This window comes from Somniosus microcephalus, unplaced genomic scaffold, assembly GCF_052327205.1.
Source record: "Somniosus microcephalus isolate GS21.2 unplaced genomic scaffold, FLI_Smic_1.0 unresolved_chr3, whole genome shotgun sequence".
Classification (NCBI taxonomy): Eukaryota; Metazoa; Chordata; class Chondrichthyes; order Squaliformes; family Somniosidae; genus Somniosus; species Somniosus microcephalus.
Window position 1 is genome coordinate 52,515,812 of NW_028225181.1, and position 25,729 is coordinate 52,541,540.

General features: G+C 52.2%; 1 protein-coding gene and 1 long non-coding RNA gene across 2 annotated transcripts in view; both read right to left on the reverse strand.

Moving 5' to 3' along the window:
- LOC147091447 (uncharacterized) overlaps nucleotides 1-23,415 on the reverse strand; it is a 32,244-nt gene extending 8,829 nt beyond the window's left edge. The window contains exons 1-7 of the mRNA XM_085976450.1: nucleotides 23,282-23,415; nucleotides 18,872-18,948; nucleotides 18,611-18,775; nucleotides 14,611-14,706; nucleotides 7,618-7,713; nucleotides 4,297-4,392; nucleotides 1,747-1,842 (exon numbers count right to left, since the gene is read on the reverse strand). Of these exons, the coding sequence (XP_085832576.1) occupies nucleotides 1,747-1,842; nucleotides 4,297-4,392; nucleotides 7,618-7,713; nucleotides 14,611-14,706; nucleotides 18,611-18,775; nucleotides 18,872-18,948; nucleotides 23,282-23,415 (760 nt within the window). The remainder of the gene's footprint in view (nucleotides 1-1,746; nucleotides 1,843-4,296; nucleotides 4,393-7,617; nucleotides 7,714-14,610; nucleotides 14,707-18,610; nucleotides 18,776-18,871; nucleotides 18,949-23,281) is intronic.
- Nucleotides 1-25,729, reverse strand: part of LOC147091441 (uncharacterized) — a 347,011-nt gene that overhangs the window by 242,015 nt on the left and 79,267 nt on the right. The gene's annotated exons all lie outside the window — the stretch shown is intronic.

Consider the following 25,729-nt stretch of genomic DNA (forward strand, 5'->3'; position numbering starts at 1 on the left):
ACCTCCTCCCGCTCCCCTCAGTCTCCTCCTCCCGCTCCCCTCAGTCTCCTCCTCACGCTCCCCTCAGTCTCCTCCTCCCGCTCCCCTCAGTCCTCCTCCTCCCGCTCCCCTCAGTCTCCTCCTCCAACTCCCCTCAGTCACCTCCTACCGATCCCCTCAGTCTTTCCTCCCACTCCCCTCAGTCACCTCCTCCCACTCCCCTCAGTCTCCTCCTCCCATTCCCCTCAGTCTCCTCCTCCCACTCCCCTCAGTCACCTCCTCCCACTCCCATCAGTCTCCTCCTCCCCTCTCCCCTCAGTCTCCTCCTATCACTCCCCTCAGTCTCCTCCTCCCACTCCCCTCAGTCTCCTCCTCCCGCTCCCCTCAGTCTCCTCCTCCCGCTCCCCTCACTCTCCTTCTCCCGCTCCCCTCAGTCTCCTCCTCCAGCTCCACTCAGTCTCCTCCTCCCCCTACCTTCAGTCTCCTCCTCCCGCTCCCCTCCAGTCTCCTCCTCCCGCTCCCCTCAGTCTCCTCCTCCCGCTCCCCTCAGCCTCCTCCTCCCGCTCCCCTCAGTCTCCTCCTCCCGCTCCCCTCAGTCTCCTCCTCCCGCTCCCCTCAGTCTCCTCCTCCCGCTCCCCTCAGTCTCCTCCTCCCGCTCCCCCTCAGTCTCCTCCTCCCCGCTTCCCTCAGTCTCCTCCTCCCGCTCCCCTCAGTCACCTCCTCCCGCTCCCTCAGTCTCCTCCTCCCGCTCCCCTCAGTCTCCTCCTCCCGCTCCCCTCAGTCTCCTCCTCCCGCTCCCCTCAGTCTCCTCCTCCAACTCCCCTCAGTCACCTCCTACCGCTCCCCTCAGTCTTTCCTCCCACTCCCCCTCAGTCACCTCCTCCCACTCCCCTCAGTCTCCTCCTCCCTCTCCCCTCAGTCTCCTCCTCCCACTCCCCTCAGTCTCCTCCTCCCACTCCCCTCAGTCACCTCCTCCCACTCCCATCAGTCTCCTCCCCCCTCTCCCCTCAGTCTCCTCCTCCCACTCCCCTCAGTCTCCTCCTCCACTCCCCTCAGTCTCCTCATTCCCGCTCCCCTCAGTCTCCTCCTCCCGCTCCCCTCACTCTCCTTCTCCCGCTCCCCTCAGTCTCCTCCTCCAGCTCCACTCAATGTCCTCCTCCCCTCCTTTCAGTCTCCTCCTCCCGCTCCCCTCAGTCTCCTCCTCCCCCTCCCCTCAGTCTCCTCCTCCCGCTCCGCTCAGTCTCCTCCTCCCGCTCCCCTGAATCTCCTCCTCCCGCTCCCCTCAGTCTCCTCCTCCCACTCCCCTCAGTCTCCCCCTCCCGCTCCCCTCAATCACCTCCTCCCGCTCCCCTCAGTCTCCTCCTCCCGCTCCCCTCAGTCTCCTCCTCCCGCTCCCATCACTCACCTCCTCCCGCTTCCCTCAGTCTCCTCCTCCCGCTCCCCTCAGTCTCCTCGTCCCGCTCCCCTCAGTCTCCTCCTCCCGCTCCCCTCAGTCTCCTCCTCCCGCTCCCCTCAGTCTCCTCGTCCCGCTCCCCTCAGTCTCCTCGTCCCGCTCCCCTCAGTCTCCTCCTCGCACTTCCCTCAGTCTCCTCCTCCCACTCCCCTCAGTCTGATCATCGCATCCCCATCAGTCTCTAAAACCACTGCCCTGAGTAACTTCAATCCTCTCCCCTGTGTAAGATTCTGGATAAAGCTGGGGGGTCAGTGGATTTCAGCAGCTGCATTGGGTGAGCAGTCTGTGTAGAATGGACCCCACAAGGCAGATACCTGAGGCAGCAGACACAGCTGGAATAGTGGATGTGCGGTCAGCGGATTCACGAGTCGATTTTTCCTTGGGTTCCTGAGTTGGGGTTGTCCCGGGATCTATAATAAAGGAGAGAGAAATGGGAGAGTTCAGAGTGGAAACCAGCCGAACAGGTCATCAGGATCGTTCAAGAATCATCCAATCCCATGACGTTCTGTCACTGCATCAATCTCCCATCAGACACTTACATCCACCTCCCCTCAGTTATTGAATCCCACTCCCCACAGTCAGTTACATCTCCCTCCCCTCACTACTGAATCCCACACTCCTCAGTCACTACATCCCCCTCCCCTCAGTTACTGAAACACCCTCCCCACAGTCAATTACATCCCCTCCCCTCAGTTAATGTAACGCACTCCTCTCAGACACATACATCACCCTGCCCTCAGTTACTGAAACCCCCACCCCACAATCACTGACATCCCCCTCCCCTTAGTTACTGAGACGCACTCCCCTCAGACACATACATCACCCTGCCCTCAGTTACTGAAATTCAATCCCCTCACACACTTATATGCCCCTCATTTCAGTTACTGAATCCCCCTAACCTCAGTCACGTAAATCACCCACCCCCTAAGTTACTGAATCCCACTCTCTTCAGATAATGACATAACCCACCCCTCAGTTACTGAATCCCCCTCCGCTCAGACACTTACATGCCCAACCACTCAATTACATAATCCCACTACCCTCAGTCTCCTCCTTCCACTCCATTCAAACTCCTCCTCCCACTCACATCAGTCTCCTCCTCCCACCGCCACTCAGCCTCCTCTTCCCGCTCCCCCTCACTCTCCTCCTCCCAATCGCCTCAATCTCCTCCTCCCACTTACCTCAGTCTCCTCCTCCCACTCCCCTCAGTCTCCTCCTCCCACTCCCCTCAGTCTCCACCTCCCACTCCCCTCAGTCACCTCCTCCCACTCCCCTCAGTCTCCTCCTCCCGCTCCACTCAGTCACCTCCTCCCACTCCCCTCAGTCGCCTCCTCCCACTCCCCTCAGTCACCTCCTCCCACTCCCCTCAGTCTCCTCCTCCCATTCCCCTCAGTCTCCTCCTCCCACTCCCCTCAGTCACCTCCTCCCACTCCATCAGTCTCCTCCCCCCTCTCCCCTCAGTCTCCTCCTATCACTCCCCTCAGTCTCCTCCTCCCACTCCCCTCAGTCTCCTCCTCCCGCTCCCCTCAGTCTCCTCCTCCCGCTCCCCTCACTCTCCTTCTCCCGCTCCCCTCAGTCTCCTCCTCCAGCTCCACTCAGTCTCCTCCTCCCCCTACCTTCAGTCTCCTCCTCCCGCTCCCCTCAGTCTCCTCCTCCCGCTCCCCTCAGTCTCCTCCTCCCGCTCCCCTCAGCCTCCTCCTCCCGCTCCCCTCAGTCTCCTCCTCCCGCTCCCCTCAGTCTCCTCCTCCCGCTCCCCTCAGTCTCCTCCTCCCGCTCCCCTCAGTCTCCTCCTCCCGCTCCCACAGTCTCCTCCTCCCGCTCCCCTCAGTCTCCTCCTCCCGCTCCCCTCAGTCACCTCCTCCCGCTCCCCTCAGTCTCCTCCTCCCGCTCCCCTCAGTCTCCTCCTCCCGCTCCCCCTCAGTCTCCTCCTCCCGCTCCCCTCAGTCTCCTCCTCCCGCTCCCCTCAGTCTCCTCCTCCAACTCCCTCAGTCACCTCCTACCGCTCCCCTCAGTCTTTCCTCCCACTCCCCTCAGTCACCTCCTCCCACTCCCCTCAGTCTCCTCCTCCCTCTCCCCTCAGTCTCCTCCTCCCACTCCCCTCAGTCTCCTCCTCCACTCCCCTCAGTCTCCTCCTCCCACTCCCCTCAGTCACCTCCTCCCACTCCCATCAGTCTCCTCCCCCCTCTCCCCTCAGTCTCCTCCTCCCACTCCCCTCAGTCTCCTCCTCCCACTCCCCCTCAGTCTCCTCCTCCCGCTCCCCTCAGTCTCCTCCTCCCGCTCCCCTCACTCTCCTTCTCCCCGCTCCCCTCAGTCTCCTCCTCCAGCTCCACTCAATGTCCTCCTCCCCCTCCTTTCAGTCTCCTCCTCACCGCTCCCCTCAGTCTCCTCCTCCCCTCCCCTCAGTCTCCTCCTCCCGCTCCGCTCAGATCTCCTCCTCCCGCTCCCCCTGAATCTCCTCCTCCCGCTCCTCTCAGTCTCCTCCTCCCACTCCCCTCAGTCTCCTCCTCCCGCTCCCATCACTCACCTCCTCCCGCTTCCCTCAGTCTCCTCCTCCCGCTCCCCTCAGTCTCCTCGTCCCGCTCCCCTCAGTCTCCTCCTCCCGCTCCCCTCAGTCTCCTCCTCCCGCTCCCCTCAGTCTCCTCGTCCCGCTCCCCTCAGTCTCCTCCTCGCACTTCCCTCAGTCTCCTCCTCCCACTCCCCTCAGTCTGATCATCGCATCCCCATCAGTCTCTAAAACCCACTGCCCTGAGTAACTTCAATCCTCTCCCCTGTGTAAGATTCTGGATAAAGCTGGGGGGTCAGTGGATTTCAGCAGCTGCATTGGGTGAGCAGTCTGTGTAGAATGGACCCCACAAGGCAGATACCTGAGGCAGCAGACACAGCTTGAATAGTGGATGTGCGGTCAGCGGATTCACGAGTCGATTTTTCCTTGGGTTCCTGAGTTGGGGTTGTCCCGGGATCTATAATAAAGGAAGAGAGAAATGGAGAGTTCAGAGTGGAAACCAGCCGAACAGGTCATCAGGATCGTTCAAGAATCATCCAATCCCATGACGTTCTGTCTGTCACTGCATCAATCTCCCATCAGACACTTACATCCACCTCCCCTCAGTTATTGAATCCCACTCCCCACAGTCAGTTACATCTCCCTCCCCTCACTACTGAATCCCACACTCCTCAGTCACTACATCCCCCTCCCCTCAGTTACTGAAACACCCTCCCCACAGTCAATTACATCCCCCTCCCCTCAGTTAATGTAACGCACTCCTCTCAGACACATACATCACCCTGCCCTCAGTTACTGAAACCCCCACCCCACAATCACTGACATCCCCCTCCCCTTAGTTACTGAGACGCACTCCCCTCAGACACATACATCACCCTGCCCTCAGTTACTGAAATTCAATCCCCTCACACACTTATATGCCCCTCATTTCAGTTACTGAATCCCCCTAACCTCAGTCACGTAAATCACCCACCCCTAAGTTACTGAATCCCACTCTCTTCAGATAATGACATAACCCACCCCTCAGTTACTGAATCCCCCTCCGCTCAGACACTTACATGCCCAACCACTCAATTACATAATCCCACTACCCTCAGTCTCCTCCTTCCACTCCATTCAAACTCCTCCTCCCACTCACATCAGTCTCCTCCTCCCACGCCACTCAGCCTCCTCTTCCCGCTCCCCTCACTCTCCTCCTCCCAATCGCCTCAATCTCCTCCTCCCACTTACCTCAGTCTCCTCCTCCCACTCCCCTCAGTCTCCTCCTCCCACTCCCCTCAGTCTCCACCTCCCACTCCCCTCAGTCACCTCCTCCCACTCCCCTCAGTCTCCTCCTCCCGCTCCACTCAGTCACCTCCTCCCACTCCCCTCAGTCTCCTCCTCCCGCTCCCCTCAGTCTCCTCCTCCCGCTCCCCTCACTCTCCTTCTCCCGCTCCCCTCAGTCTCCTCCTCCAGCTCCACTCAGTCTCCTCCTCCCCCTCCCTTCAGTCTCCTCCTCCCGCTCCCCTCAGTCTCCTCCTCCCGCTCCCCTCAGTCTCCTCCTCCAGCTCCCCTCAGTCTCCTCCTCCCCCTCCCCTCAGTCTCCTCCTCCCGCTCCCCTCAGTCTCCTCCTCCCGCTCCCCTGAATCTCCTCCTCCCGCTCCCCTCAGTCTCCTCCTCCCGCTCCCCTCAGTCTCCTCCTCCCGCTCCCCTCAATCTCCTCCTCCCGCTCCCCTCAGTCTCCTCCTCCCGCTCCCCTCAGTCTCCTCCTCCCGCTCCCATCACTCACCTCCTCCCGCTCCCCTCAGTCTCCTCCTCCCGCTCCCCTCAGTCTCCTCGTCCCGCTCCCCTCAGTCTCCTCCTCCCGCTCCCCTCAGTCTCGTCCTCCATCTCCACTCAGTCTCCTCCTCCCGCTCCCCTCAGTCTCCTCCTCCCGCTTCCTCAGTCTCCTCTTCCCTCTCCCCTCAGTCTCCTCCTCCCGCTCCCCTCAATCTCCTCCTCCCGCTCCCCTCAGTCTCCTCCTCCCGCTCCCCTCAGTCTCCTCCTCCCGCTCCCCTCAGTCTCCTCCTCCCGCTCCCCCTCAGTCTCCTCCTCCCACTCCCCTCAGTCTCCTCCTCCCGCTCCCCTCAGTCTCCTCCTCCAGATCCCCTCAGTCTCCTCCTCCCACTCCCCTCAGTCTACTCCTCCAGCTCCCCTCAGTCACCTCCTCCCGCTCCCCTCAGTCTCCTCCTCCCACTCCCCTCAGTCTCCTCCTCCCACTCCCCTCAGTCTCCTCCTCCCACTCCCCTCAGTCTCCTCCTCCCACTCCCCTCAGTCTGCTCCTCCCACTCCCCTCAGTCTCCTCCTCCCACTCCCCTCAGTCTCCTCCTCCCACTCCCCTCAGTTTCACCTCCCGCTCTCATCCGTCTCCTCCTCCCGCTCCCCTCAGTCTCCTCCTCCCACTCCCCTCAGTCTCCTCCTCCCGCTCCCCTCAGTCTCCTCCTCCCGCTCCCCTCAGTCTCCTCCTCCCGCTCCCCTGTCTCCTCCTCCCGCTCCCCTCAGTCTCCTCCTCCCGCTCCCCTCAGTCGCCTCCTCCCGCTCCCCTCAGTCTCCGCCTCCCGCTCCCCTCAGTCTCCTCCTCCCGCTCCCCTCAGTCTCCTCCTCCCGCTCCCCTCATTCTCCTCCTCCCGCTCCCCTCAGTCTCCTCCACCCGCTCCCCTCAGTCTCCTCCTCCCGCTCCCCTCAGTCTCCTCCTCCCGCTCCCCTCAGTCTCCTCCTCCCGCTCCCCTCAGTCTCCTCCTCCCGCTCCCCTCAGTCTCCTCCTCCCGCTCCCCTCAGTCTCCTCCTCCCGCTCCCCTCAGTCTCCTCCTCCCGCTCCCCTCAGTCTCCTCCTCCCGCTCCCCTCAGTCTCCCCCCTCCCGCTCCCCTCAGTCTCCTCCTCCCGCTCCCCTCAGTCTCCTCCTCCCGCTCCACTCAGTCTCCTCCTCCCGCTCCCCTCAGTCTCCTCCTTCCGCTCCCCTCAGTCTCCTCCTCCCACTCCCCTCAGTTTCCTCCTCCCCGCTCCCCTCACTCTCCTCCTCCCGCTACCCTCAGTCTCCTCCTCCCGCTCCCCTCAATCTCCTCCTCCCGCTCCCCTCAGTCACCTCCTCCCACATCCCCTCAGCCTCCTCCTCCCACTCCCCTCAGTCTCCTCCTCCCGCTCCCCTCTGTCTCCTCCTCCCGCTCCCCTCAGTCTCCTCCTCCCGCTCCCCTCAGTCTCCTCCCACTCCCCTCAGTCTCCTCCTCCCACACCCCTCAGTCTCCTCCTCCCGCTCCCCTCAGTCTCCTCCTCCCACTCCCCTCAGTCTCCTCCTCCCACTCCCCTCAGTCTCCTCCTCCCACTTCCCTCAGTCTCCTCCCACTTCCCTCAGTCTCCTCCCACTTCCCTCAGTCTCCTCCTCCCACTTCCCTCAGTCTCCTCCCACTCCCCTCAGTCTCCTCCTCCCACTCCCCTCAGTCTCCTCCTCCCACTCCCCTCAGTCTCCTCCTCGCACTTCCCTCAGTCTCCTCCTCCCACTCCCCTCAGTCTGATCATCGCATCCTCATCAGTCTCTAAAACCCACTGCCCTGAGTAACTTCAATCCTCTCCCCTGTGTAAGATTCTGGATAAAGCTGGGGGTCAGTGGATTTCAGCAGCTGCATTGGGTGAGCAGTCTGTGTAGAATGGACCCCACAAGGCAGATACCTGAGGCAGCAGACACAGCTGGAATAGTGGATGTACGGTCAGCGGATTCACGAGTCGATTTTTCCTTGGGTTCCTGAGTTGGGGTTGTCCCGGGATCTATAATAAAGGAAGAGAGAAATGGGAGAGTTCAGAGTGGAAACCAGCCGAACAGGTCATCAGGATCGTTCAAGAATCATCCAATCCCATGACGTTCTGTCACTGCATCAATCTCCCATCAGACACTTACATCCACCTCCCCTCAGTTATTGAATCCCACTCCCCACAGTCAGTTACATCTCCCTCCCCTCACTACTGAATCCCACACTCCTCAGTCACTACATCCCCCTCCCCTCAGTTACTGAAACACCCTCCCCACAGTCAATTACATCCCCCTCCCCTCAGTTAATGTAACGCACACCTCTCAGACACATACATCACCCTGCCCTCAGTTACTGAAACCCCCACCCCACAATCACTTACATCCCCCTCCCCTTAGTTACTGAGACGCACTCCCCTCAGACACATACATCACCCTGCCCTCAGTTACTGAAATTCAATCCCCTCACACACTTATATGCCCCTCATTTCAGTTACTGAATCCCCCTAACCTCAGTCACGTAAATCACCCACCCCTAAGTTACTGAATCCCACTCTCTTCAGATAATGACATAACCCACCCCTCAGTTACTGAATCCCCATCCGCTCAGACACTTACATGCCCAACCACACAGTTACATAATCCCACTACCCACAGTCTCCTCCTTCCACTCCATTCAAACTCCTCCTCCCACTCACATCAGTCTCCTCCTCCCACGCCACTCAGCCTCCTCTTCCCGCTCCCCTCACTCTCCTCCTCCCAATCCCCTCAATCTCCTCCTCCCACTTACCTCAGTCTCCTCCTCCCACTCCCCTCAGTCTCCTCCTCCCACTCCCCTCAGTCTCCACCTTCCACTCCCCTCAGTCTCCTCCTCCCACTCCCCTCAGTCTCCTCCTCCCGCTCCCCTCAGTCTCCTCCTCCCACTCCCCTCAGTCTCCTCCTCCCGCTCCCCTCAGTCTCCTCCTCCCGCTCCCCTCAGTCTCCTCCTCCCGCACCCCTCAGTCTCCTCCTCCCACTCCCCAGTCTCCTCCTCCCACTCCCCTCAGTCTCCTCCTCCCACTCCCATCAGTCTCCTCCACCCGCTCTCCTCAGTCTCCTCCTCCCACTCGCCTCAGTCTCCTCCTGCCACTCCCCTCAGTCTCCTCCTCCCACTCCCCTCAGTCTCCTCCTCCCACTCCCCTCAGTCTCCTCCTCCTGCTCCCCTCACTCTCCTCCTCCAACTTACCTCAGTCTCCTCCACCCACTCCCCTCAGTCTCCTCCTCCCACTCCCCTCAGGCTTTGCAACGAGTTGTTGGACTGTTTTCTTACTATTCTAATTGGATAGCAAATTTTTCACAGAAGATCCGACCTCTTATTCGGGTTACGACATATCCTCTATCATGGAAGGCCAGGACGTGTTTTGATAATTTTAAAAAGGATATCCTTGGAGCAGTTGTGCATTCTATTGATGAGCAGGTTCCTTCTGTGATTGAGACGGACACTTCTGATTTTGCAATTGGGGCTACTCTGAACCAAAATGGAAGACCTGCGGCCTTTTTCTCACGTACCTTGAACAATAGTGAAAAAAGGCATTCCTCAATAGAGAAAGAGGCGTATGCAGTAGTAGAAGCATTGCGTAAATGGAGACATTATTTATCGGGGCGACATTTTACGTTGGTAACTGATCAAAAGTCTGTGTCCTTTATGTTTGATGTCAAACATTTTGGAAAGATTAAGAATGATAAAATAATGAGGTGGAGGATTGAGTTGGCATGTTACCATTTTGGTATAGTTTATCGTCGGGGAAGGATAATGTTGCTGCTGATGCGCTGTCGAGGGCTTATTGTTCTGTGATTCACGGAGATACGCTTATTAATCTTCACAATGCCTTATGCCATCCTGGGGTTACGAGGATGATACACTTCGTATGCAGTAAGAATTTGCCCTTTTCAGTTGAAGACGTCAAGCGGATGACTTCATCATGTTCTATCTGTGCTCAGTGTAAACCGAATTTCTTTAAGCCTCAACGAGCTCATCTTATAAAGGCTACTTCTCCTTTTGAACGTTTGAGCGTCGATTTCAAGGGGCCTCTTCCTTCAACTAATCAAAACCGATATATATTTACTGTTGTGGATGAGTTTTCAAGGTTCCCTTTTGCTTTTCCTTGCGCAGATATATCAGCTGCTACAGTTATCAAATGTCTGACTCAACTTGTTGTCATCTTTGGGATGCCTGCGTATATCCATTCGGATCAGGGATGTTCTTTTATGTCTTCCCAGTTGAAGGAATACCTTCAGAGTCGGGGAATTTCTATTGCAGAACTACCCTGTATAATCCCCAGGGTAATGGAAACGATACAATGGGGTGATCTGGAAGGCAGTTATGTTGGCTTTGACATCCCGGAATCTTAAGAATACACAGTGGGAAATGGTCCTGCCTGATGCCCTGCATTCCATTAGATCATTGCTTTCAACGGCTACTAATGTGACCCCCCATGAAAGGCTCTTTAACTATCCACGGAGATCTACTACGGGATATTCGGTACCTTCATGGCTTACTATGCAGGGACCTGTGCTGCTTCGACGCCATGTTAGATTGTCAAAATATGATCCTTTAGTGGAGGAGGTGGAGCTGTTGGAGGCAAATTTCCAATATGCTCATATTCGATTCCAAGATGGGAAAGAAAGTACCGTTTCAATTAAAGACTTGGCTCCTTGTGGTGGCCAGCCCTCTTCTGAGGATATTAACAATAGTCATGATTCAGATAATGTGGATGCTGTTACAGATACTACGAATATTTCCAATCCGACTGCAGATAATTATACTTCTATTAGTCAGCCCTCGATGGATGTTCATGACCGTCCCAGTTTACCTCCTGATGGGATTTCTAATCCGGAAACCGTTGAAAGTCGGGATATGGATAGCCTTCCTGCAGAAGATACTTCTGTGTCTCCTGGTGTGCGAGGGCAAGGAATTTCACCAAGGTTAAGAAGGTCGACACGAACAAGATATCCAGTCGACCGATTGAAAATAGACTTTTAAATTGATAGTAATGTTTTAAAATTGTTGAAATATTATATTATATTGTTTTAGTTGAGAGATACTTAATACTTATGTGCAATGTTACTATTTGTTGTTGCTCACTTAGTATTGTGTCATGTTGAATAGTTTTATTTTGTCTGTGCATAGTTTTAGTTGTAAATAATTAATTATAAATTGTAAAGGTTATTTAGGTTGGAGTATATTTTAAAAGGAGGGTTGAATGTGGTGATTATTTTTTATGTTTAGTAAGAAGTATTGTGATTGGTTGTTTGTTTCCTGCCTTGGGATATATGCTGTAATCTCATTGGTAGTTGATGTCATGTGATTTGTGATGGCCATCTTAAATTCAGTTCTTTCCAGCCTTTAGTTGGGACTGGATGTTGAAGATGTGCTACCGGATTTTTAAGTTAATAAAGCCTAGATTAGAAAGGCAAATCTATTCTTTATTTCAAGCGCCCCAAGCGGGATGCGGGGAGCCTCGACCAGCGCCCCGAGTCCCTCTTGGGGCGCTCCAACTGAATATCGGGAGGGCGCAAGCAGCTCTGGCCAGAGCGCAAATTCCAGCGCCCAGATGAGCTTGGTGCCCCAAACGCGGCGCCACCGAATTTTTAGCCCTACATCCCACTCCCCTCAGACACTACATCCCACTCCCCTCAGTCACTACATCCCACTCCCCTCAGACACTACATCCCACTCCCCTCTGACACTACATCCCACTCCCCTCAGACACTACATCCCACTCCCCTCAGACATTACATCTCACTCCCCTCACACACCACATCCCACTCCCCTCACACACTACATCCCACTCCCCTCACACACTACATCCCACTCCCCTCACACACAACATCCCACTCCCCTCACACAGTACATCCCACTGCCCTCAGACACTACATCCCACACCCCTCAGACACGACATCCCACTCCCCTCAGACACGACATCCCACTCGCCTCAAGACACTACATCCCACTCCCCTCAGATACTACATCCCACTCCCCTCAGGCACTACATCCCACTCCCCTCATGCACTACATCCCACTCCCCTCAGGCACTACATCCCACTCCTCAGACACTACACCCCACTCCCCTCAGACACTACATCCCACTCCCCTCATGCACTACATCCCATTCCCCTCAGACACTACATCCCACTTCCGTCAGACACTACACCCCACTCCCCTCAGACACTACATCCCACTCCCCTCAGACACTACATCCCACTCCCCTCAGACACTACATCCCACTCCCCTCAGACACGACATCCCACTCCAGTCAAACACTATATCACATGCCACTGACATTACATCCCATTACACTCTGACACTGCATCCCATTCCTATCAGTCACTACATCCCACTGCCCTCAGTCACTACATCGCAATTCGTTCAGTCACTGCAACCAAATCCCCTCAGTCTCATCATCACACACGCATTAGTCTCCACATCCCAGTCCCCTCAGAAAGAGACTGCTTTAATCTGAGGGAAAGAGGATTTCAGCAGTTGCATTGGCTGCTTAGAATTGGCCCCACAAGACAGGGACCTGAGGCGGCAGGCCCTACTGGAAAAGTGGACGAATGCTCAGTGGACCCTCGCATTGTTCCTTCCTCGGGTTCCTGAGGTGGGGATGTCTCTGGATCTGTAATAAAGGTAGACACACATGGGAGATGGCAGAGTGGAGATCGTCAGAGCAGGTCATCAGGCTGGTACTGGAGTCTGGAGATTGTCAGACACCAGTCTTTATATAAACCAAAATCATCCACTTCCGCTCCCCTCGGTCACAGCAGCCCACTCCCCTCAGTCACTGCCTCACACTCCCCTCAGCCACAGCAGCCCACTCCCCTCAGTCACTGCAGCCCACTCCCCTCAGTCACTGCATCACACTCCCCTCAGTCACTGCATCACACCCCCTCAGTCACAGCACCACACTCCCCTCAGTCACAGCATCACACTCCCCTCAGTCACAGCGTCACACTCCCCTCAGTCACTGCAGCCCACTCCCCTCAGTCACTGCATCACTCCCCTCAGTCACTGCATCACACTCCCCTCAGTCACAGCAGCCCACTCCCCTCAGTCACTGCAGCCCACTCCCCTCATTCACTGCATCACACTCCCCTCAGTCACTGCATCACACTCCCCTCAGTCACAGCACCACACTCCCCTCAGTCACAGCATCACACTCCCCTCAGTCACAGCATCACACTCCCCTCAGTCACAGCATCACACTGCCCTCAGTCACAGCAGCACACTCCCCTCAGTCACTGCAGCCCACTCCCCACGGTCACTGCATCACTCCCCACAGTCCCTGCATCACACTCCCCTCAGTCACTGCAGCCCACTCCCCACGGTCACTGCATCACTCCCCACAGTCCCTGCATCACACTCCCCTCAGTCACTGCATCATACTCCCCTCAGTCACTGCAGCCCTCTCCCCTCAGTCACTGCAGCCCTCTCCCCTCAGTCACTGCATCACACTCCCCTCAGTCACTGCAGCCCACTCCCCTCAGTCAGTGCAGCCCACTCCCCTCATTCACGGTATCACACTCCCCTCAGTTACTGCAGCCCACTCCCCTCAGTCTCTGCAGCCCACTGCCCTCAGTCACTGCAGCCCACTCCCCTCAGTCACAGTAGCCCACTCCCTTCATTCACTGCATCACACTCCCCTCAGCTACTGCAGCCCACTCCCCTCAGTCACTGCAGCCCACTCCCCTCAGTCACTGCAGCCCACTCCCCTCAGTCACAGCAGCCCACTCCCCTCAGTCACAGCAGCCCACTCCCCTCAGTCACTGCAGCCCACTCCCCTCAGTCACAGTAGCCCACTCCCCTCAGTCACTGCAGCCCACTCCCCTCCGTCACTGCAGCCCACTCCCCTCAGTCACAGCAGCCCACTCCCCTCAGTCATGCAGCCCACTCCCGTCACTGCAGCCCACTCCCCTCAGTCACTGCATCCCACTCCCCTCAGTCACTGCAGCCCACTGCCCTCAGTCACTGCAGCCCTCTCCCCTCAGTCACAGCAGCCCACTCCCCTCAGTCACTGCAGCCCACTCCCCTCAGTCGCAGCAGCCCACTCCCCTCAGTCACAGCAGCCCACTCCCCACAGTCACTGCAGCCCACTCCCCTGTCACTACAGCCCACTCCCCTATATCACTGCAGCCCTCTCCCCTCAGTCACAGCAGCCCACTCCACTCATTCACTGCAGCCCACTCCCCTCAGTCTCTGCAGCCCACTCCCCTCAGTCACTGCCACCCACTCCCCTCCGTCACTGCAGCCCACTCCCCTCAGTCACTACATCCCACTCTCCTCACTCACTGCAGCCTCCACACCTTAGTCACTGCAGCCCACTCCCCTCAGTCACTGCAGCCCACTCCTCTCAGTCACTGCCACCCACTCCCCTCAGTCACTGCAGCCCACTCCCCTCAGTCACTACATCCCACTCTCCTCACTCACTGCAGCCTCCACACCTTAGTCACTGCAGCCCACTCCCCTCAGTCACTGCAGCCCACTCCTCTCAGTCACTGCCACCCACTCCCCTCAGTCACTGCAGCCCACTCCCCTCAGTCACTGCATCCCACTCCCCTCAGTCACTGCAGCCCACTCCCCTCAGTCACTGCCACCCACTCCCCTCAGTCACTGCAGCCCACTCCCCTCAGTCACTGCAGCCCACTCCCCTATGTCACTACACCCATTCCTCTGAGTCAATTCATCCCCCTCCCCTCACACTTCTCCTCAACCTCTCTTCAGCTCCTGCATCCCATTGTTCTTGGTCTCCTTATACCCAATGAACATTCAGTAAATCCCGCACCCCTCATTAAGATACTGGTTAAATCTGAGGACAGATTATTTCAGCAGTTACACTGGGTGAACAGGCTGCTTGAAATGGACCCCACAAAGCAGAGACCTGAGTCTGCAGACCCCGCTGGAATAGTGGATATACTGTTAGCTGATATTTGAGTCGATTTTTCCTCTGGTTCCTGATTTGGGACTGTCTTGGGATCTGCAATAAAGGAAGAGAGACATGGGAGAGTGCAGAGTGGAGAACACCAGAACAGGTCATTAGGCTGGTACTAGAATCCAGAGAATGTCCGACAACAGTCTTTATAAATTCCATAATCATCCAACCCCATTCCCCGTGACCTGAAAAGCCTGAAGAGGGAGCGTGCGGTGCCCAGCGCTACATTGGCTGCTATTGTGATCAGTGGGCACCGCAGGGAACAGAGTGTCCGATAGACACGGAGAACAGCGTCTGATTCGGCTCCCTATAGCTTTGGTGAAAAGTTCACTTTGTGTTCCAGTTCCTTTATGCATTGTGTCATTGGGCCAACCAAATTAGTAACAATACTGTGGAGGAGGAATTCCTGGAGTGTTTACGGGATGGTTTCCTGGACCAATATGTCGAGGAACCAACCAGAGATCAGGCCATCTTAGACTGGGTATTATGTAATGAGAAAGGATTAATTAGCAATCTTGTTGTACGAGGCCCCTTGGGTCGGAGCAATCATAATATGATCGAATTCTTCATTAAGATGGAGAATGAAGTAGTTGACTCAGAGACAAGAGTCCTCAATTTAAATAAAGGAAACTACGATGGTCTGAGGAGCGAGTTGGGTAGGATTGAGTGGGGAATGGCGCTCAAAGGGTTTACGGTGGATAGGCAATGGCAAACATTCAAAGACCGAATGGATGAGCTACAGAATTTGTTCATCCCAGTTTGGCATAAGAGTAAAACAAAAAAGGTGACTCAACCGTGGCTAACAAGGAAAATTAGGGATAGCATAAGATCCAAGGAGAGGACATATAAATTGGCTAGAAAAAGCAATAATCCTGAGGATTGGGAGCAGTTTAGGAGTCAACAAAGGAGGACAAAGGGATTAATTAAGAAAGGGAAAATAGAATATGAGAGTAAGCTAGTGGGGAACATAATAACTGACTGTAAAAGCTTTTATAGATATGTGAAGAGAAAATGATTAGTGAAGTCAAGCGTAGGTCCCTTACAGTCAGAATCAGGGGAATTTATAATGGGAAACAAGGAAATGGCAAACCAACTAAATACATACTTTGGTTCTGTCTTCACAAAGGAGGACACAAATAACCTCCCAGAGATGCCGGGGAACATAGGGTCTGATGAAAGAGAGGAACTGAAAGAAATCAGTATTTGTAGGAAAATGGTGTTCGGAAATTGATGGGACTGTAGGCCAATAAATCCCCAGGGCCTGATGGTCTACATCCCAGGGTACTTAAGGAAGTGGCCCTAGAGATAGTAGATGCATTACTGGTCATCTTGCAGAACTCGATAGACTCTGGAACGGTACCCGTGGATTGGAGGGTAGCAAATGTTACCCCACTATTCAAAAAGGTGGTAGAGAAAAAGTGGGGAATTATAGACCGGTAAGCCTGACATCGGTAGTGGGGAAAATGCTGGAGTCTATTATAAAAATGTAATAGCAGAGCACTTGGAAAGCAGTGACAGGATCGGACAAAGTCAACATGGATTTACAAAAGATAAATCAAGCTTGACTAATCTACTGGAATCTTTTGAGGATGTAACTGGTAAAATAGATAAGGGAGAACCAGTGGATGTGGTGTATTTGGACTTTCAGAAGGCTTTCGATAAGGTCCCACACAAGAGATTAGCGTGCAAAATTACGGCACATGGGATTGGGGGCAAGGTATTGACTTGGATAGAGAACTGTTTGGCGGACAGAAGGCAAAGAGTTGGAATAAACGGGTCGTTTTCCGAGTGGCAGGCAGTGACTAGTGGGGTACCGCAAGGATCGGTCCTAGGACCCCAGCTGTTCACAATATATATTAATGATCTGGACGAGGGAATTGGATGCAATATCTCCAAATTTGCAGACGACACAAAGCTGCGAGGAGGATGTCGGGAAACTCCAGTACGATTTGGACAGGTTGGGTGATTGGGCAGAAACATGGCAAATGCTCTATAATGTGGATAAATGTGAGGTTATCCACTTTGGTGGCAAAAGCAGGAAGGCAGATTATTATTTGAATGGCAATAGATTGGGAGAAGGGGAAGTGCAAAGAGACCTGGGTGTCCTTGTGCACCAGTCGCTGAAGGTAAGCATGCAGGTGCAGCAGGTGGTTAAGAAGGCAAATGGTATGTTGGCCTTCGTAGCAAGAGGGTTCGACTACAGGAACAAGGATGTCTTGCTACAGATGTACAGGGCCTTGGTGAGACCGCACCTTGAGTATTGTGTGCAGTTTTGGTCACCTTACCTGAGGAAGGACGTTCTTGCCATGGAGGGAGTGCAGCGAAGATTCACCAGGCTGATACCTGGGATGGCAGGAATGACGTATGAGGAGAGATTGTGTCGATTGGGCTTATACTCACTGGAGTTTAGAAGATTGAGAGGGGATCTCATCGAAACCTATAAAATTCTGTCAGGTCTGGACAGACTAGATGCAGGAAGGATGTTTCTGATGGCCGGGGAGTCCAGAACCAGGGGTCATAGTCTAAGGATAAGGGGTAAGCCATTTAGGACTGAAATGAGGAGGAATTCCTTCACCCAGAGAGTGGTGAACCTGTGGAATTCTCTGCCACAGAGGGCGGTGGAGGCTAGTTCATTAAATATATTTAAGAAAGAGTTGGATATATTTCTTGAGGCTAAAGGGGGATCAAGGGATATGGGGAAAAGGCAGGGACAGGGTACTGAATTTGGATGATCAGCCATGATCACATTGAATGGCGGAGCAGGCTCGAAGGGCCGAATGGCATACTCCTGCTCCTATCTTCTATGTTTCTATTCTATGTCCCTTACATCAAGGCGTGCAACTTTCTCATTTCTGTTGATGACAAGGGATATTATAGAGTCACACCTCTGGATTATTTCAAATCGGACATGTTTATTCGCAACACCAAAAGCTCTGATTGGTCCCCTTGGAGGACAAGTCCTGATTGCTCATTGGTCCCCTTGGAGGACAAGACTCACCAGCAGTGTCTCTGGAATGTGTAATTAGATCCTCCCTGTCGAGTTACGTTGCAAATTGTAATTCGAGCCATTCTAACTGCCTACTCCAGGCTGAACAGAGCTCACTTGGAACAGGCCGGGCTCACCCAAGCGGGTTAAGACCTTATCCAACCCGCAAACATGTTCCTTACCTCCTTGTCACCCTCGCCCAATTTCCTGACATTCTCACCCCAGCCAAAGCTCCTGACCTACCCCCCATCTCAACGACCCTGATCTCCTCCACCTGACAAAGATCCTGACCTTCATTGGCCTCATCCCCCAACCCCCACTAAGTTCCTGTACTTCTCTCCCGTCTCCCGAGTTCCTGAACATCTCCCCCTGCCCAAGTTCCTAACCTTCCCTCCCACCAGCCCCTCCCAAATTCGTGAACTTCTCTGCCCCCCCCACTGAGTTCCTTACCTTTGCCCCCCCATCGATTTCCTGAACTTTGCCCACACGGTGTTTCTGACCTTATCTCCAGCCTGAGTTCCTGAACGTTGCCCCTCCATGAGTTCTTGGCCTTTCCCGAGAATTCCTGACATTTTCTCCCTGAATTCCTGACCTTTGCGCCACAAATTCCTGAACTTTGCCCCCCTTAGTTCCTGACCTTTGCCCCCCTAGTTCCTGACCTTTGCCCCCCCCCGAGTTCTAGGCCTTTGCCACCTCGATTTCCTAAACTTTGCACCACCGAATTCCTGACCTTTGCACCCCCGAATTCCTGACCTTTCCCCACCCGAGTTCGTGACCTTTGCCCGCACGAGTTACTGACCTTTCCACCCGCCGAATTCCTGCCCTTTGCCCTCTCCCAGTACCTGAACTTTGCACCCCTGAATTTGTGACCTTTGTCCCCCGAATTCCTGACATTTGCCTCCAGAGTTCCTGACATTCTCCCTCCACCCCCTAGTTCCTGACTTTTGCCCTCCCCCCCTGTACCTGTGCAATAAGCAAAGAAACACCCGGGTGCCGGCTTCAACTCATAAACGATGTAACCGGTGCAGTTTCTGATCTTTATCTCCAGGGTCCTGTGACAGGGATTTCCACCCCCGGTAAAACAAACTGTCCTCTCCACTTCTCCCTGTCCCACGGTGGGATGGGCACCTGAAACGAGGTTTGTAAATATTGATTGAAGAATGTAACCGAGTGAACAGTGCTGGACAGTGAATGTAAATCTGAGATTATAAAGCCTGAAATTACCATTTAACCAGCCTGGGGAGCTTGTGGAGCAGTGACAGTTTGGAACCTCAGTCCCGGGAATCTGCCATCCACCAGAACTGGAACAACAATCACAGAGTCAGCCCCTGAACTGATGGCTCTTATTAACTGACACAAAGACTGGGAACTGACTGGTTGGGAAAGGTCACACCGTGTTTTTGCTCTTCCAGTTAGGGCCCGGGGATAAATTGCTGGTTAGTGTTAGAGCATGAGCTTGGAGATCAGTAATTGTTAGTACTATGTTAAATTAGTAACTGTTAATAATAATAATATGTTAAATTAGTAACAGTTAATACTCCATTTAATTAGTTACTTTTAATACTGTATTAAATTAGTAACTGTTAAAACTATATTAAAGTAGTAACAATTAATACTATATTAAATTAGTAACAGTTGATACTACATTAAATTAGTAACAGTTAATACTATATTAAATTAGTAACTTTTTACAACATATTAATAACCTGAATTAGGTACTCATTATTCTTAATTTTCTGTAAATTAGTTAATAGTTGAATAAACAGCGGCATGGCAGGGCAGGTCAATCCCGTGGAATGCGCATTCTGTCCCATGTGGTTAATCCAGGGTGCTTCCCAAAATCAAATCAAAATCAAATCAAATCAACTTTTATTGTCATTGTTAGTGCACAAGTGCAGTACAACGAAATGTAGGCTTGCGGCTCCCGAGAGTGTACTTTTAGATTAAGACATTTAAACATTCAATATACATTTGGCTTGTAATACATTAACATAAACATAACCATAATAAAGTGCATTGGCAGATGTGCAGGCTTTAGAGTTTATTTGTGGAGTTCAGTAGGCTGACAGCCCTGGGAAAGAAGCTGTTCCTAAATCTGGTCGTACGGGTGCGAATGCATCTGTATCGTCTCCCAGATGGCAGGAGGGTGAACAGACTGTGGCTGGGGTGGGTAGGGTCTTTGATGATGGACCGTGACCTCCGTAAACAGCGTTTCTGGTATATGTGCTCTATGGTCGGTAGCCGGGTGCCGGTAATGCGTTGGGCAGTTTTGACTACCCGCTGCAGGGCTTTCCAGTCATAGTAGCTACAGCTGCCATACCATACTGTGATACAGTTTGTCAGGATGCTCTCTATTGTGCAGCGGTAAAAGTTAGAGAGGATCAGGGGTGACAGGTTACATCCCTTCAGTCTCCTTAGGAAATATAGGCGCTGCTGGGCCGCCTTCATCAGAGGGGAGGTATTGAGGGACCAGGAGAGGTCTTCCGTGATGTGGACTCCGAGGAACTTAAAGCTGTCCACCCTTTCCACCACAGCCCCATTGATGTGGATGGGGGTGTGACTTCCGCCTTTAGACTTCCTGAAGTCCACAATGATTTCTTTGGTTTTCTTGATGTTAAGGGCCAGGTTGTTATCGGCGCACCACTTCACGAGATGCTGGACCTCCTCCCTGTAGGCTGACTCATCGTTGTTGGTGATCTGGCCTACTACCGTGGCATCATCCGCAAACTTGATGATGGTGTTGGAACCATGAACAGCCACACAGTCGTGGGTGAAGAGGGAGTAAAGGAGGGGGCTCAGCACACATCCTTGTGGGGCCCCCGTGTTCAGGGTCAGCGGGGGGGAGGTGTGGTTACCTAATTTGACAGACTGGGGTCTGTTGTTAGGAAGTCCAGGGTCCAGTTGCAGAGGGAAGTGTTCAGGCCAAGAGTTTGGAGTTTGGTGGCCAGCTTGTTGGGGATGATAGTGTTGAATGCTGAGCTGTAGTCTATGAACAGCATTCTGATGTAGGTCTCCTTACCATCGAAGTGATTCAGTGCCGAGTGTAGAGCAGTTGTGATTGCATCCTCCGTTGAACTGTTTGCACGATAGGCAAACTGGTTTTGGTCAAGAGAGGCGGGAACACTGGCTTTGATGTGAGCCAGGACCAGTCTCTCGAAACTCTTCATTATGATGGGTGTGAGTGCGACAGGTCGATAGTCGTTCAGGCATGTCACAGCCGTTTGTTTTGGCACAGGAATAATGGTAGCGGTCTTGAAGCATGTAGGGACTACTGCCTGGGCCAGTGACAGATTGAAGATGGCGGTGAAGACATCAGCCTGCTGATCACATTCCTTGAGTACCCGTCCATGGATGCTATCCGGTCCAGCAGCCTTTCGTGTGTTCACTCCGCGTAGAACACCCCTTACGTCGGAGGTCACAATGTGTGCAGGTTGTGTCATCAGCTGGAGGAGCTCGCACTCCAGGTTTCGGAGCTTGAGCAGCTGCTGGCGTCAATGTGGTGCAGCTGCGAGGCTGAGAGCTACGTGGATAGCACGTTTCAGGAGGTGGTCACCCCGCAGCTAAAGAGTGCACAGGCAGAGACGGATTGGGTGAATGCCAGACAGAAGAGGAGGATGGTTCCACTGGGGAGTACAGCAGGAGCCAATTCCATGGCACCATGGGCATCTCAGCTGTACAGTGGGGGGGGGGCGGGTTGTGGGGTGGGAGGGCAGAGGAAGATAGTGAAAGCAATAGTTGCCGGCGATTCATGTTAGGCGAGCAGAAAGGCGTTTTTGCGGTTGCAGATGTGATTCCAGGATGGTATGTTACCTCCCTGGTGCCAGGGTTAAGGGTATCACCGAGTGGCTGCAGAACATTCTGAGGGGGGAGGATGAACAGCCAGAAGTCATGCTTCATATTGGTACGGACAACATAGGTAGGAAGAGGAATGAGGTCCTGCAGGCAGATTTTAGGTAGCTTGGAATGAGGTTATAAAGCAGGATCTCAAATGTAATAATCTTTGGATAACTCCCGGTGCCACGCGCGAGTATATAAATAGGAGGATAGAGTAGATGAATGCGTTGCTGGTGAGATGGTGCAGGAGGGACGGCTTCAGATTCCTGGGGCATTGAGCCCTTTTCTGGGGAATATGGGACCTGTACAGGCCGGACGGGTTGCACCTCAACAGAGCCGGTACCAATATCCTCGCGGGGAGGTTTGCTAGTGCTGTTTTGGAGGGTTGAAAATAATTTGTCAGGGGGATGGAAAACAGGATGTTACATTAGAATGGAGAAACACAAAGGTGTGTGAGAGACGGATAACGCTAAATTAATAAACAGTAAGATATCAGGTGGGGTCAGAATAAGAGAGAACACAGGATGGTCTAACACAGGTTTACAATGTATGTATGTGAACGCACAAAGCATAGTAAACAATGTTGGTGAGCTGCAGGCGCAAATAGCCACATGGGAATAAGATGTTGTGGCAATAACGGAGACCTGGCTCAAACAAGGGCAGGATTGTGTAATATATATTCCTGGATATAAGATGATCAGGAAAGATAGGGAAGGAAAGATAGGAGGTGGTGAAGGAGAATGTTACAGTGCTGGAGAGAGAGGATGTCCTGGTGGGGTCAAGGACAGAATCTACATGGCTAGAGTTAAGAAATAATAGAGGGTCCATTACACTACTAGGTGTATTCTGTAGACCACCAACTATTGGTAAAAATATGGAGGAGCCAATTTTGCAGAGTAATTATAGTGAGATGCAAGATATATAGAGTAGTAATTTTGGAGGATTTCAGCTATCCTAATATAGACTGGGATAGTAAAGGGCAGAGATAGAGAAGAATTTCTGAAATTTGTTCAGGAGAACTTTCTTAATCAGTATGTTTCCCATCCAACGAAGAAGGAGACACTGTTGGATCTTGTTCTGGGGAATGAGGTAGGTCAAGTGGAGCAAGTGTCGATACGTGAATATTTAGCAAACAGTGATCATTTTATCATAAGATTTAGATTAGATATGGAAAATGATAGGGAACAATCTAGCTTTAAATTAGTTAATTGGAGGAAGCCCTATTTCAGTGGGATGAGAACGGATCTGGCCCAGGTAAACTGCATTCAAAGATTAGCATACAAAACTGTAATTGAACAATGGGCTGGCTTTAAAGAGTAAATAGTTCGAGTACAGTCGAGGTACATTCCCACTAGGGGGAAAGGTAGGGCAACTAACATCAGCGCTCCCTGAATGACGAAAGAGAAAGAGAGTAAGATGAAGCAGAAACAGAGCGCATATGACTGATGTGAGTTCGAGCATAATTCTGAGAATCAGACTAAATATAAAAAGTTCAGAGGAGAAGTGAAGAACAAAATAAGAGGGGAAACGAGAGGGTATGAGAATAGAATGTCAGTTAACAAAAAAGGTAATCCTAAAGTCTACTATAGGCATATAAATAGTAAAACGGTAGTAAGAGAAGGGGTGAGGCGAATTGGGGACCAAAAAGGAGAACTTCGCATGGAGGAAGAGGACATGGCTAAGGTGCTAAATGAGTACTTTGCATCTGTCTTCACCAAGGAAGAAGATGCTGCCATAGATGTAGTGAAGGAGGAGGTAGAGGAGATACTGGATGGGTTAAAATTGATAAAGAGGAGGTACTAGATTGGCTCAAATGTAATAATCTTTGGATAACTCCCGGTGCCACGCGCGAGTATAGAAATAGGAGGATAGAGTCGATGAATGCGTTGCTGGTGAGATGGTGCAGGAGGGACGGCTTCAGATTCCTGGGGCATTGAGCCCTTTTCTGGGGAATATGGGACCTGTACAGGCCGGACGGGTTGCACCTCAACAGAGCCGGTACCAATATCCTCGCGGGGAGGTTTGCTAGTGCTGTTTTGGAGGGTTGAAAATAATTTGTCAGGGGGATGGAAAACAGGATGTTACATTAGAATGGAGAAACACAAAGGTGTGTGAGAGACGGATAACGCTAAATTAATAAACAGTAAGATATCAGGTGGGGTCAGAATAAGAGAGAACACAGGATGGTCTAACACAGGTTTACAATGTATGTATGTGAACGCACAAAGCATAGTAAACAATGTTGGTGAGCTGCAGGCGCAAATAGCCACATGGGAATAAGATGTTGTGGCAATAACGGAGACCTGGCTCAAACAAGGGCAGGATTGTGTAATATATATTCCTGGATATAAGATGATCAGGAAAGATAGGGAAGGAAAGATAGGAGGTGGTGAAGGAGAATGTTACAGTGCTGGAGAGAGAGGATGTCCTGGTGGGGTCAAGGACAGAATCTACATGGCTAGAGTTAAGAAATAATAGAGGGTCCATTACACTACTAGGTGTATTCTGTAGACCACCAACTATTGGTAAAAATATGGAGGAGCCAATTTTGCAGAGTAATTATAGTGAGATGCAAGATATATAGAGTAGTAATTTTGGAGGATTTCAGCTATCCTAATATAGACTGGGATAGTAAAGGGCAGAGATAGAGAAGAATTTCTGAAATTTGTTCAGGAGAACTTTCTTAATCAGTATGTTTCCCATCCAACGAAGAAGGAGACATTGTTGGATCTAGTTCTGGGGAATGAGGTAGGTCAAGTGGAGCAAGTGTCGATACGTGAATATTTAGCAAACAGTGATCATTTTATCATAAGATTTAGATTAGATATGGAAAATGATAGGGAACAATCTAGCTTTAAATTAGTTAATTGGAGGAAGCCCTATTTCAGTGGGATGAGAACGGATCTGGCCCAGGTAAACTGCATTCAAAGATTAGCATACAAAACTGTAATTGAACAATGGGCTGGCTTTAAAGAGTAAATAGTTCGAGTACAGTCGAGGTACATTCCCACTAGGGGGAAAGGTAGGGCAACTAACATCAGCGCTCCCTGAATGACGAAAGAGAAAGAGAGTAAGATGAAGCAGAAACAGAGCGCATATGACTGATGTGAGTTCGAGCATAATTCTGAGAATCAGACTAAATATAAAAAGTTCAGAGGAGAAGTGAAGAACAAAATAAGAGGGGAAACGAGAGGGTATGAGAATAGAATGTCAGTTAACAAAAAAGGTCATCCTAAAGTCTACTATAGGCATATAAATAGTAAAACGGTAGTAAGAGAAGGGGTGAGGCGAATTGGGGACCAAAAAGGAGAACTTCGCATGGAGGAAGAGGACATGGCTAAGGTGCTAAATGAGTACTTTGCATCTGTCTTCACCAAGGAAGAAGATGCTGCCATAGACGTAGTGAAGGAGGAGGTAGAGGAGATACTGGATGGGTTAAAATTGATAAAGAGGAGGTACTAGATTGGCTCAAATGTAATAATCTTTGGATAACTCCCGGTGCCACGCGCGAGTATAGAAATAGGAGGATAGAGTCGATGAATGCGTTGCTGGTGAGATGGTGCAGGAGGGACGGCTTCAGATTCCTGGGGCATTGAGCCCTTTCCTGGGGAATATGGGACCTGTACAGGCCGGACGGGTTGCACCTCAACAGAGCCGGTACCAATATCCTCGCGGGGAGGTTTGCTAGTGCTGTTTTGGAGGGTTGAAAATAATTTGTCAGGGGGATGGAAAACAGGATGTTACATTAGAATGGAGAAACACAAAGGTGTGTGAGAGACGGATAACGCTAAATTAATAAACAGTAAGATATCAGGTGGGGTCAGAATAAGAGAGAACACAGGATGGTCTAACACAGGTTTACAATGTATGTATGTGAACGCACAAAGCATAGTAAACAATGTTGGTGAGCTGCAGGCGCAAATAGCCACATGGGAATAAGATGTTGTGGCAATAACGGAGGCCTGGCTCAAACAAGGGCAGGATTGCGTAATATATATTCCTGGATATAAGATGATCAGGAAAGATAGGGAAGGAGAGATAGGAGGTGGTGAAGGAGAATGTTGCAGTGCTGGAGAGAGAGGATGTCCTGGTGGGGTCAAGGACAGAATCTACATGGCTAGAGTTAAGAAATAATAGAGGTTCCATTACACTACTAGGTGTATTCTATAGACCACCAACTATTGGTAAAAATATGGAGGAGCCAATTTTGCAGAGTAATTATAGTGAGATGCAAGAAATATAGAGTAG